Below are 14,252 nucleotides of genomic sequence, written 5' to 3' on the forward strand. Positions count from 1 at the left end.
ACTTGGGCAGGAAAATAGAAGACAAAAGGGACACAAAACTGTGAAAAGTAGGAGTGAGATGATCAAATGAGCCAAAGTGAGAAATAGGATGGGCTGTAGAACGGGAACGAGTCCGTGAAGCAATAGGGGAGTCTACAGCCACCTCGGCAGAGGGGAGGGACCTGAGATGAAGGAACCGGTACCCCGGCTGAAAACTCTCGACCTTGGGCATAGAAGCAGGAGTAGGAACATCGCGTCGTCGACGTCGCTGATAAACCTGCAGAGGAGGAGGAGCCGAAGTCACCGGCAATGGAGAGGAAAGGGGCTCAACAGAGTGAGGGAGGACGGGAAGAGGAAGAGGAGCTGCCGTCACGAGTAATGGAGCGGAAGGGGGTCAACAGGGTCAGGGAGGATAGGAAGAGGAAGACGAAGCGGAGCAGCGGAAACAATGGGACTGCGCACGGCAAAAACAGTAAAGAAGGAGGTAGAATCAAAGAAACTAATGTCTGTGGAAACAAAGTAGTGGCGAAGTCGAGGACTGTAACACCAATAACCTTTCTGGGTACGAGAGTAGCCCAGAAAGACACAGCGCTCTGCCCGAGGATCCAATTTTTCCAGACCTTTGGTAAATGTGTGAACAAAGCAAACACAACTAAAGACCCTTGGGGTAAAAGGAAAGGGATCACAGTGAGGATGTATGATCGAAAAAGGAGATTTACCATCGAGGACGGAGGAGGGAAGCCGATTAGCCAAGAAATTGGCGGTAAGGATGGCATCGCTCCAATAGGCCTTATGAACCCGCATTTGGAAGAGAAGAGTGCGGGCTATATCAAGCAACACCTCACTCGGACATTTTATCAAACACGTGGCGTGCGCCTTTGATAGCAAGGTAGAGGGCACGAAAAACCAAGGAAAAGAGAAGGACCAAAGAGAAGAAAAGGGAATTAGAAGAGGCCATAAGGCATACCACAGCTCCGGAGAAGAGACATAAGGGAGGTAGACATGAGACAAAGAGGAAAGACTGGACTAAAAGCTAATCCGCAAGCCCTGGAGCCTCGAAGAAGGAGATGAAGAGGACGAAAAGAATTTGGCACATGCTAAGAGAGAGCGCGTGAGAGAGAGAGAGAGAGATAAAAGATTAGGATTCCAAGAGATGAGTCAAGGCAAGGAAGGATAAAAAAAAGTTAGATATGGAGGGTAAAAGAGAGGGTAGGTAGGTTAAGGAGAGTATGGTGGAGGAGAAGGGTTGTAGGGTGGGATAGGGTCGTGTGGGTCTAAGAGGAGAGGTGAGGGTCTCGTGGGGCGTGGGAGGAGGGCCAAGGGCTTGAGGAGGGCCGGGTGAGGTTTGGGAGGAGGAGAGAGGGGTGAGGGGCAGCAACGAGTGGGAGAGGGAAAGGCAACGAAGTGGAGGAGAGATGGAGGAGAGAGGTGTCTAGGGTTAGGGTTAGGGTGGTAGGATAGAGGAAGAGGAAGGAGGGTGAACAATGGCCGAGGGGTTGAGGAGGGCCGGGTGAGGATTGCGAGGAGGAGCGAGGGTGAGGGGCAGCAACGAGTGGGAGAGGGAGAGGCAACAAGGTGGAGGAGAGGTGTCTAGGGTTAGGGTTAGGGTGGTAGGATAGAGGAAGAGGTGGAGGGTGAACAATGGTGGTCCCTGGGGGATCAAAACTCTAGCGATCTGTTACCATGTTGAGAGAAGAGGAGAGAAGAATGAGAGGAAAAAAATGAGTTAGAGATGACTCCCCCTCACATATGTATTTATATAAAAGAGAGGAGTACAATGACTGCTATGCCATTAGGTATCTACACACACATACACACTTCTAACATTATTGAAGTAAGTAGTCAATGTTGGTTAACGAGCATGCTTGAAATTGCTTGCTTTAATAATATATTATTTCTGTTTTAGTGGATATATTATATTAGACACTTTTTTTACAAGATATATTATATTAGACATTTACAAATGTTGTTAGTGATGATCAGATAATAATACACTTCACTGGTATTATTTTAGTGTGATATGCCAAGCCATTGCTCCCATCTAGGTTTAGGAGTTTAAATCTGACTGAATCTTTTATCCTAGAGCAGATTCTCTAATTCAACTTATGAGCAGTGTCTCATTAGTTATTATATAGTGTGTTCTTTTAATTATACACACTATACTAAATCATGGCAATTTTGTAGAGAAATGAATTGGGACCCATTCTTGATGGACCCCACTTCCATTTGAAGCGTCCCAGTCTCATGCATAGTTGTCAAACTATTACAAGTCAACTCCCGAGTCGTGTCAAGTCACTGGGCTCTCGAGGCGAGTCACATGGGTGACTCCTCTCATGTCTATAATGTAAGGATGATACTGAAAAAAAAAAGTTGGAAATTAGTGTTAAAGTGTAGTCCCTAACTTATTTATGTTTTAGTGCAACTGTTTTAAGTGTTAACCTTTTGTTTAAATTAATGGCATGCAATTTAATTTATTGAAGGTTCTTGAACTGAAATGTATATATATATATGAGAGAGAGAACGGTTCCTACACATATGTGTAGATAAGTTATCTACACACTAGCTTAAAATACAGTGGGGGCCACATTATTTGGGTGATCCAAACCATTCATTTTTAAGGCCCTCACATAGATAGGGTGTCCACAAAAAATCAGATCCATAGGATCATCCTAACCATTCGAACTGTGGAGGCAAAAAATTGACTAATTTGTGAAGGTTTAAAGACATCCATTTTACCTCCACAAATCGTAGGGTTGGGATGATCCTATGGATCTGATTTTTTGTAGACACCCTATCTATGTGAGGGCCTTTAAAATGGATGGCTTGGATCACCCAAACAATGTGGGCCCCCACTGTATTTTAAGCTAGTGTGTAGAGAACTCTCTACACATATGTGTAGGAACCGTTTTCTCTCTCTCTCTCTCTCTCTCTCTCTCTCTCTCTATATATATATATATATATATATATATAGAGGAAACTGTTGGTGCGCTTAAGCTCACCAAAGTTATGGTGTGCTTAAGCGCCCAATCACATGGGGGCCCACTTTGTTAGGATGATCCAAAGCATTCATTTGAAAGGCCTTATCATAGATAGCGTGTGTACCAAAAATCAGCTCCATAGGATCATCCTAACCCCTCCATTTGTGGAGGACAAAATGGACAGACAGTGTTTGTCCACAAATCTGCCCAGTTTTGTCCTCCACAAATGGAGGGGTTAGGATGATCCTATGGAGCTGATTTTTGGTACACACCCTATCTATGATTAGGCCTTGCAAATGAATGGTTTGGATCACCTATGGAGCTGTGGGACCCATGTGATTGGGGAGCTTAAGCGCACCATAAGTTTGGTGCGCTTAAGCTCGCCAACAGTTTCCTCATATATATATATATATATATATATATATATATATATATATATATATATGAGAATAGAGTTCCTAAGGTGTCACCTCATATAGCTTATATATATATATATATATATATATATATATATATGAGAATAGAGTTCCTAAGGTGTCACCTCATATAGCTTATATGAGGTGGCGCTCACAAAACATAAGGGGCCCACATTTTTGGGGCGATCCAAACCACTCATTTGAAAGGCCCTTATATGGATATGGTGCCTACAAAAAATCAGGTCCATAGGATAATCCTAACCCTTCCATTTATGGAGGTTAAAAATGGGCAGATTTATGGAGGTTTTACCCATCCATTTCAACCTCCACAAATGGAAGGGTTAGGATGATCCTATGAAGTTGATTTTTTGGGCACACCCTATCTATGTGAGGGCCTATCAAATGAATGCTTTGGATCATCCAAACAAAGTGGGCCCCTTATGTTTTTAAGCGCCACCTCATATAAGCTATATGAGGTGACACCTTAGGAACTCTATTCTCATATATATATATATATATATATATATATATATATATATATATATATATATATATATATATATATATATATGAGTTAAGTGAAGCTACACATACGTGTAGCTAACTTAGCTACACGAACGGCTTAAAATACAGTGAGCCCACATTGTTTGGGTGATCCAAACCATTCATTTGATAGGCCCTTAGATTGATAGGGTGTGCCCAAAAAATCAGCTCCAAAGGATCATCCCAACCCTTCAAACTGTGGAGGCAAAAATGGACAGATTTGTGAAGGGTTTTACACGTCCATTTTTGCCTCGACAAATCGTAGGGTTGGGATGATCCTAAGGAGCTGATTTTTTGGGCACACCTTATCTATGTGAGGGCCCATCAAATGAATGGTTTGCATCGCCGAAACAATGTGGGGCCCACTATATTTTAAGCCATCGGTGTAGCTAAGTTAGCTACACGTATGTGTAGCTACACTTCTCTCTCTCTCTCTCTCTCTCTCTCTCTCTTTATATATATATATATATATATATATATATATATATATATATATATATATACATATATATATATATATACACACACACACACACACACACACAGTAAGACCAGCGTGCGATGCACGACAGAACGAAGAACACTAAATTATTTATAAAAACATGAAAATATAGAAAACACGGAAAAAATAATAGAGTTTGTAGATAACAAAAAATAAAGATCCAATTGTTATTAAGGGAAAAAATGGCATCAATATGGATCAACAGGTGGTTCAGACTCTGGCTGAAACAGTTTGCTGCATTGCTGGGGTTTTTCAGCTTCTTACTTAGGGTTGCCATTGGGATTTGGTATCCCTTCGGCATCACAATGGGATCCCATGATAGAAAGAGTGGAGCGGAAGCTAGCTACCTGGAAGAAAAAATACATATCCTTTAAGGGAAGAATCACACTGATAAAAGCAGCCCTAGCTAACATGCCGGTATACTTCTGTAGACACCCCCATTTTTGCTATGCTTTAAAAAGCAAAGGCTTCAATAAGTCCACCAAATCCCAAGTTTGTCTCTTTGCATTAGCTTACGCATTCTTGCGTTTTAGGGTAAAATTCATCTAATTTCAAAAGTGTTGATTCGCAATTCTGAAGGTCTTCAAGTAGTTCCATTAGTCTCCAGATAATAATATCTTGTGTTTCCAATCAACTGTGAAAACCTGTTATTTTTTTAATGTCTCATGGTTTTTTTGGGTTTTAAGGGCATTTTGGGCATTTCCAGGGAGTTCCAAGTTATCCTATTTGATGTCATTCACCATATCAAGTGAACTTCAATACTTTCTATTTTTGAAAATTCCCATCACTTACTTTTCATTTTTAACTTCACCCTTAAGGCATATTCTGGTTCGAAGGTATTTTGGTCACTTTTGGTGTGAATAGATCAAACAAGGTCATTTTGGTCAAAAATGATTTTTCTTAAGGGGGAGAGTGGTTCGACCATTTATATGGGACCCACCATGTGTGTCACATAGCGTGGGCCCATTATTACAAAAGTCGAACTTCAATTGAAAGAAGTGGTTTTTTATAAAAGTCCAAAACTAGAACCCAAAAAGCAAATAAACTCAAAAAGCCCATGGACCAAAGCCCATGTGGGAACCACATCAGTGGTTCGGCCACATGGGTTGGGCTTCCAAACATGTGGCCCCCACATGTTGGGCGTCTTCCCATGAGGGAAGATTTTATGTACAGAATTGAAAAAATCTCATGAATAGAGTCTTTCCCATGTGGAGTTTCTAGAAAGGGCATGCAATATTCCTTATTCTCATAATTAGTATGTCTTAGTTATTAAGATAGCTAACTATATTGAATATAGAAACATAATGGTTTAAGAAACTTAAAGGAAAAGCAAGTGAATAAAGATAATTGGAAAGAGAGCTAGAATGGCAACTCTCACATGGGAAGTTGCCATTCTTGCTTTTTGCCCTAGTTTTCTTTAACAAAATGGATCAAGCCAACCCTTTTGGGCCCTCTTGAAAATTCGTCCAGCCCTCCCTCTCCCCAAGAAAAAATTTGTCCAATCCCTCTTGTGGAGAATTCGGCCATAACACTCCATATTCTTCATATTTTCTTCGATCATCCTTGAAGCGGTTTATCTCCTTCGGCGATTCGGATTGCGGATTAAAAGGCCTTTCAAAGCGAATATCTTGGATCAAAAGCCTTAGAGACTTTGGGTAGCGTTTGAAGGTTGGTACCCTAACTCTTTTAGAATAAAAACTAGAAGCATGCCTAGGGTTAAGATTTTAGGATTTTGTATGTAACCATCAAGCATATGATTGAATTTTCTTGTGAAATTTTAGTATGTTATGGAAAGAACTAATATATGATATTATTTAGAAATGGGAAGCCCCTCCTGCAAGTTTTATTAAAGTCAACTTTGATGGGTCCAGTTTGGGAAATCCAGGTCTAGCCGGTGTTGGAGGTCTTTGCAGAGACACTTTAGCTTCCGTATTGTGGGCCTTCTCAGGTCTTATTGGTATTAGTGATTCGTCTAAAGCGGAAGTCAAAGCAGCATTCCATGGAATAAAGCATTTGAATAAAGACATTTATGATAAGGTGATAGTGGAAGGTGATTAATCCAATGTTATTAGTTGGCTCTCGGGGAATGCGGTTCCCCCTTGGAGGTTTCTTAGTTATGTTGAAGAGATCTTTGATTTGATTTCAGGGTCCTCTATTGTCTTTAAGCATGTTAGGAGATCAGCTAATGGAGAAGCTGATTCTCTTGCAAAATCTGGAGTTCATAGGTTGGAGTTGGAGTGGTTTGACTACCTCCCTCCGTGAGTTGAATGTACTTTTGTTTCCGTTGTAATCCTTGAGGACCATCTCGGTTCTCTTTTATCAATATATATTGCTACCATTTCAAAAAAAAAAAGGGATTCAGAAGGGGAGATATGCACAGTGTTCACTAGATATGTGGACCAATTAGCTGATGTGTGACCAAACCATTAAATGAAGCACAATTGAGTGACATTTGTAGCAAGCTAGGAATGTTTGACATTTACATTTCAGCTTGAGGGGGAGTGTTAGATATATGCTTATATTATGTACATGCCTAAGGGCATAAAAGTCATTTTGTATGTTCTCCCTTTATATAAATACATTAGTGAGGGGGAGTTTTCCCTAACTCACTTTCCTCTTCTTAATCCTCTCTCTAACAGATACATTAGTGGGGACATAAGATCCGAATCAACCTCCTACTTGAGATAAATGGGAGGCAAAAAAATTGATCATGATGTTGTGGCTTTTACATTCTGTTAGGAGGGCTAAGTAATTATGTACCCGTTGAAAGGTACTTCAGTCTTTCTCCTTGTACAACCCTAATGTGTGTGTGTGTATGTATATATGTATATATTTAGACTCTCATTTTCTCCTAGCCACCATACTCCATCTCTATCCCTCTCTCTCTCTCTCTCCTTCACCATTGTTAAGATGGTATCAGAGCTTTAGAAGAATGATTGTCCTCCATCATTTATTGCCTTCTTCTTTACAGAAAACAACAACGAAGTGCTTCGAGGAAACCGATGCACCATCCTAGGGCAAGCTGCCCCCACCGCCCCTAGGGCTACAAAAATCGATGGAACTCCCTCACACGGACTCCAATCTGAAAAAAAGACACTGTCATTGTTTTCCTATGCAAAAAACTGACCCGAAATGAAGTAATCCCACTTAAAAATATTTCTTGGGCTGAGAGAAAACTCCTACCAACTTACACAGGATTTCGGGATGGAAGCACAAAAAGTTGGTAGAACTCCCTCACAAGAGCTCCAATCGAAAATACGGAACCATCATTGTGTTGTTATCCAAAAAATAGCCAAAAAAAAAGCATTCCCCCTTCGAAAAAAAGCATTCCCCCTTCGAAACAAGTTGTGAGTTGAGAGTGTTGAAGTATAAAAGATTAAAGAACGCCTTCTCCAACGGCTTAAGCTTTTGGAGTTATTGGTTGTTTCACATGGTAACAGAGCAAATGTCGTGAGTTCAAACCTCCTTGATAAAAATTCACGTGTAATGGCCAACCCAAAAAAGTGGGGCCACTTGCGCCACGTGTAGACCAACGCTAAAAAGAGGCGCCACATGTGAGGGGAAGTGTTAAAGCATAAAAGATTAAATAATGCCTTCTCCAACGGCTTAAGCTTTTGGAGTAATTGGTTGTTTCACGTGGAGAAAACTCTCGTCAACCCAAAATGAAGTAATCCCACTTAAAAATATTTCTTGGGCTGAGAGAAAATTCCTACCAACTTACATGGGATTTCTAGATGGAAGCACAAAAAGTTGGTAGAACTCCCTCACAAGAGCTCCAATCAAAGAAACGGAACCATCATTGTGTTCTTATCCAAAAAATAGCCCAAAAAAAAAAAAACAGCATTCCCCGTTTGAAACAAGTTGTGAGTTGAGAGTGTTGAAGTATAAAAGATTAAATAATGCCTTCTCTAATGGCTTAAGCTGTTGGAGTAATTGATTGTTTCACATGGTATCAGAGCAAATGTCGTGACTTCAAACCTCCTTGATATTAAAAATTCACATGACATGGCCAACCCAAAAAAGTGGGGCCACTTGTGCCACGTGTGGGCGGACCCTAAAAAGAGAGGCCACATGTGAGGGGAAGTGTTAAAGTATAAAAGATTAAATAATGCCTTCCCCAACGGCTTAAGCTTTTGGAGTAATTGGTTGTTTCACATAGAGAAAGCTCTCGTCAACCCTAAAAAGGGGATTTATGAATTTTCTTCTAAAAATTAGAAAAATATCAAATAACTGCCCAAAAAAAAAAAACCATCTTAATGAGAATGAATCGTGCATCCAAACCATGTAGGTTTCGGGCGTATTCCATGGTCGCACGACCGTTGACTTCAGTCGTATGGCCTGGTGATGTCATCAATGCATCGGACAATCAAGGGCATTGTCTCTCATGGAAATAATATGAAAAATCCCTTGCTCTGATACCAAGTTGAAGGTGTTGGAGGTTTGAGTTGTAGAGAGAGAGAGAGAGAGAGAGAGAGAGAGAGGAGATGGAGTCAATGGAATATTTCCCATTGTGGGCTATTCCTGTATATTAATTATAAAACCCTGCATGGCATAGAAAAGACATAAATACCTTCCAAATACAATCTAATTTCTGTGCTAGAAATAACCCATCTTTCCTACAACTACTATTAGAACCAGCGGTTACAAAGCATCGCATCTACAATTGCTCAGAGTTATTGATTATATACATTAATTTTCATACTATGTCTTAGTAGCTAGTTCTTTTGCTCCCTTATTTCCTACAACGACTATTCGAACTAGCGGTTACAAAGCATCGCATCTGCAATTGGTCAGAGTTATTGATTATATACATTAATTTTCATGTTATGTCTCAGTAGCTAGTTCTTTTGCTTTCTGATATTACAATTTTATGTTGCATACACTGCCAATGATGTGTTGAATAGAGTTGAACATTTTTCCACTAACATGTTTTAACTTTCTACAGGATGTAGATGAGAGTGAGGCATCAATTTATTCCACACTCATAGTTGCGAGACTTGGAAACATTAGTTTGGACTCAATATTTACTGATAACCATAAAATTAATCAGATAAGGGTTCAGGTACTATTTTATTATATGCCAATCGCCTTGAAAGGGCTTTGAAGCTTTAAATGTTTATGCTTGTGATATACTTCAAAATAGAAAATGGTCGAACCTGAAACTAACTGTAGATATGAATTTTCTTCCTTTGACTTTTCAGTATGCTTCTAATTGTTCTTGACTATATGAAAAATGCAGTCACTGAATGTGGATGAAAAATGGCAAGGTGCTCCATTTGCGGCAATGCTTCGAAGAAGCCAACTAGATTATGATGGGATGAATGAGAACATCCTGTATATCGCCTTCATTCTACATTCAACTAATTCAAATGTTAGACAAGTTAAACACTCATCTATCGTGTTACAGGTAACATTGTAAGGCACACTTGTCCTGGAAGGCCTCTTCTTTCTTTATGTACCTTCCTGTTAGCTTCTCAGAAACACCACTATATGAGACAGTGTGTAAGTCAACAATGGAATTTTGAAACAATAATATACACACACCCAAGGTTTAAACCGAAATACCGAAATTCGTTAAAAACCGAAATTTTTGAAAAAATTTAAAAAATTCATTTTCCCGAAATTTTGGCGATTTTGGATTTTCGCCAAAATTTTGGATTTAGGTGGTTTCGGTGTCGGTCCCAACTGAAATCCGAAATTTTGGTATTTCGGCTGAAATTTAAATTAAAACCATGCACAGAACCATGTAATCCTTCATGTGTCCATTGGCCACATGAAATATACTCATTAGGTGAATCGATGTGTTCATTACAGCCAATTGATTTGAACCTTGATGAGGAGACACTAATGAGGCTTGTTCCATTTTGGAGAACCTCACTTGCTGACTCCAGCACCCAGAGCCAACAATATTACTTTAAGCACTTTGAGATCCACCCAATTAAGGTTTGTCATTTTCTATTCTTTCAGAGCATACCACGTCTGCGGTTTTCTTATTCATATTGTCAATACTTCTACTGATGTTTAATTTTGATTTTAATGGCCATCTGACCTGGGATTCGTATTTGCTTGTAAAGATCATAGCAAGCTTTCTTCCAGGGAATCCAAATTCAAATTACAGCTCGGCCCAAGAGACTCTGAGGTCCTTATTGCACGGGGTGATAAAGGTCTTGTGAAAAACCCAATAATATCTGTAGGATATATTTAAATGTGACTGTTTAAAACTTTACAATTGACGAGATTTTATTTCCAGATATTATCATTCTAAGTCGATAAATGATAGAATGAAGGGCGCCCTTGCAAAAATCAGCTTCAAGGGCGCCCCTATTGGTTAATTTCTGCATAGTGTGATGCCAAAAAAAGTGGATGGTGCCTAAAAAAGTGGAAACCGTGTTGACTTTGCAGAAATCAACCAATAACGGCACCCTTGATGCTGATTTTTGCAAGGGCGCCCCTCATTCTATCATTCCTCTTTTAAGTTGTACACACTGGAGCACAATTACTATTTTTTCAGCAGCTTGAGGATCCTGATATTTTTCTTTTTCTTTTATGTCAAACTGTGTAGATTCCTGCTATAAAAAATAAGGCTGTAGAGCTCAATGGTGTCCTCCTTACTCACGCATTAGTGACGACACGTGAATTGTTTATTAAATGTGCACAACATTATTCGTGGTAAGCCCATTATTTGACATTCATATGTGTTGATTTTTTTGTCATTCATTCACACCCAATTCAAGCATGCCACCCACTACTTCAAAATGACTATCTAGGTATGCTATGAGGGCTGTCTACATTGCAAAAGGAAGTCCATTGCTTCCACCGGCTTTTGCCTCTATTTTTGATGACTCGGCTTCATCATCTCTTGATGTCTTTTTTGATCCTTCGAGCGGCTTGGTCAATCTTCCTGGACTCACCATAGGTATAATTCTTTTCACCCATTTGTTAGAATTTTCCTCGCTAAGTTTTATAAATCTTTATTTGGATCATACCATTCAAAATAGCCATCTACGTTGAATCAAGTCTTAAGAATCATGAAAACCTAATTATCCCATGTTTTATCTGCCAAGAAATTTGTAATTGTGACAGTGATAAAAAATTTTGAGAGTTGGGCTTTTATATTTCCAGTTGAACTGCTAGTGTTCTTTTATGTGCCATGACCCTTCTGTCCATTGCTGGTAATTATCCTATGTTAATAGACATACCATGTTATTCTCAGTATTCTAATCATTTTGATTTAAATTTTCTTTTCTATATGACAGAAAAAGCAAATACAGTAAAGCACGGTTTTAAATTTCGACGGAAATCCGAAATTTTGGGTTTCAGTTGAGAACAAAACCGAAAAGAACAAAACCGAAATCGACAATACCCGAAATGGTAGTTTATTTCAGCCGAAATTTCGAAATTTCGTTTGTTTATCCCGAAATTTCGTACCAAATTTAAGGGATTGACCCAAAAATCTCTATTTTTGATACTTATTTAATATTATCCTGAAATTTCGGAAATTTTGGTCGAAATAAACTACTGGATAAATAGCCGTTGAATTGATTTCGTTGGATTTCAGCCGAAATTTCGGTTTCGGTGAGGACCGAAACGCATTCCGAAACTGAAATTTGAAGTAGTAAAGTATATCCGGTTCTGGGAAGTGTTAATCTAGTAGTATCAAGGGCTCTAAATCAGAAGCGCAGATTGGAGAGAGTAATTCTGTTATGAATGGTTTGAGAAGATAGGTTGTCCAGTCAATGAGAGAACTTGTAATAGTCGACATGTATGTCCTTTTAATAGAGGAAGTGTTATCAAGTTTAATCTAATTTGGGAAAGCCACGCACGGTAGCTGTCTATACCCTAGTTTAAAGACGAACCTTATAGATATCTGTCATAATACTAAACAAGTAGAGGCAGCTTACTTATTCCATTTGTTATTTGGTATCTTTGCAAATAAACTTATTTCTTGATGCAATTTAATCCTTTTTTGAAAACATAATGGTAAAGCCCAATGGATAAATCATATTATGGGATCTCATCACACACTAGAAAGATGACCAATAATTTAGGTTGAACGTCTCCATATTAGTCTAACTCTCCACTCTTCTCCTCTTGTATTATGGATCTTACCTTCCTCACTATCAGAATTGTGCATTGTGGAACTTACCTTCGCTATCGGAGTTGTTGAGACCTCAATTAAGTTGCTATCCCAAAACCCTAATGTCACAATTTGAAACACGCCGTGAGAAGGGCATCACTCCAGTATGCCTTAGGAACACTCATCTGAAAAAGAAGAGTGCAACCTACTTCAAGCAAATAACGAAGTTTCCTCTCAGCAACACCATTCTGTTGAGAGGTGTACGCACATGAAGACTGATGTAGAATCCCATGTTAAGAGAGATAGGATTGAAAGCCATTAGTATCGGAAAAGTGTTCTCTAACATTGTCAGTACGAAGACATTTAATATTGCAATTATATTGATTCTTAATTTCAGAATGAAATGTGCGAAAAGCAAAGAATACGTCAGATCTACGTTTCAGTAAATATAACCAAGTCATGCGTGAGAAGTCATCAATAAACACAATAAAATACTGAAAGCCAGTACTAGACGCGACCTAAGAGGGTCCTCATACATCAGAATAGACTAATTCAAATGGACTAGACACTCGACTAATGACCCAGGAAGGAAACGACACACGACGGTGTTTTCCGAGTTCACATGACTCACACTGAAAACTAGAAAAAGGTTCGGGCACCAGAGAGCTATGTAAGACAGTAGGCGGCTGGCAGTCAAGACGATAGAGTTCATCTACCTCACAACCCGTTCCAATCATTTTCCCAGTCGAGAGATCCTGAAACAATCAGTAAAATGGGAAAAATGAGACAAAACAGTGAAGAGATTCAGTAATTTGGCTAACTGAAAGTAAACTAAATGGTGATTTTGGTACACATAAAACAGAAGATAATGTAAGAGCAGGATGAGGGGAGATATGACCAACACCAGTGATAGGTGTAGTGGACCCATCAGCAAGGGTGATAGACTGAGAGGGAGACGAGGAGCGAAAAGAATGAAGCTAAGAAGATTTACCAGTCAGGTGGTTGGATGCGCTAGAGTCAATGATCCATGACCCTGAGCTAGATAGAAGGGTAGTGGGTGAACTACCTGGCTGGGCGAAACCTGCAGAGGGAGGACGAGAACTGAGCCTCAGACGCTGGAACTCCTCATAATCGGCACGGGATAATGTATAGGTGGAATCCGTTGGAGCAGGAACAGAAGCAGAGGGAGCGGAATCTGAAGCAGAAGCAGTAGTAGCACCCATGTGAGCCGAGCGTGCCTGACGAAGCTCAGGATGCAGGGTATAGCAATGGTCGATATAATGTCCCTCGCGCTGACAGTGAGTGCAAAAAGAACGGCGACGGCCACCACCAGAACGACCACCACCACGGTCGGCACGGCCACGACCAAAGGAGGCCCCACCACGAGGCGGATGAGTACTGCCATCATAGGTCGCGAGAGCATAACCATCAATAGGAACAGATATCACTGGATCATCAGGAGAGCACTGCTGGACGCGGGAGTAAACCTCAGTAAGGGAAGGAATATCGCCAGAACCGATAATCTGCTGATGAAGATGCATGTACTCTGGACCCAAACTCTCAAGGTACTGCACAACATTTGCCACGCCAGAGTAAAGAAGAGTAACCTGATCCCAGATCCGTTTCGCAGTAGGCAGAAGCATCAATGGCCCAGAGACGTGAGGGGCCATACTCTGCCACAGAAGGGTACAAACAAGAGCATCCTCCTGTTCTCATCGATCAAATGTGGGATCCGTCTTAGGAGGAGGATCACGACG

At 40.1% G+C, this 14,252-nt stretch overlaps 1 protein-coding gene across 6 annotated transcripts in view; it reads left to right on the plus strand.

The window, feature by feature from the left end:
- LOC143849602 (vacuolar protein sorting-associated protein, putative (DUF1162)) overlaps nt 1-14,252 on the plus strand; it is a 130,849-nt gene that overhangs the window by 96,975 nt on the left and 19,622 nt on the right. For 5 of the 6 annotated variants that reach the window (XM_077358674.1, XM_077358675.1, XM_077358673.1 and 2 more), the window contains 6 exons: nt 9,364-9,480; nt 9,658-9,825; nt 10,233-10,361; nt 10,493-10,582; nt 10,981-11,087; nt 11,186-11,334. In XM_077358674.1, the coding sequence (XP_077214789.1) occupies nt 9,364-9,480; nt 9,658-9,825; nt 10,233-10,361; nt 10,493-10,582; nt 10,981-11,087; nt 11,186-11,334 (760 nt within the window). Of the gene's footprint in view, nt 1-9,363; nt 9,481-9,657; nt 9,834-10,232; nt 10,362-10,492; nt 10,583-10,980; nt 11,088-11,185; nt 11,335-14,252 lie in introns of those variants that run through there. The other variant, XR_013235729.1, reaches the window with a different exon arrangement.

Source organism: Tasmannia lanceolata, unplaced genomic scaffold (genome assembly GCF_043159265.1).
Source record: "Tasmannia lanceolata isolate RefF3 unplaced genomic scaffold, GAP_Taslan_0.1 ptg000018l, whole genome shotgun sequence".
NCBI lineage: Eukaryota > Viridiplantae > Streptophyta > Magnoliopsida > Canellales > Winteraceae > Tasmannia > Tasmannia lanceolata.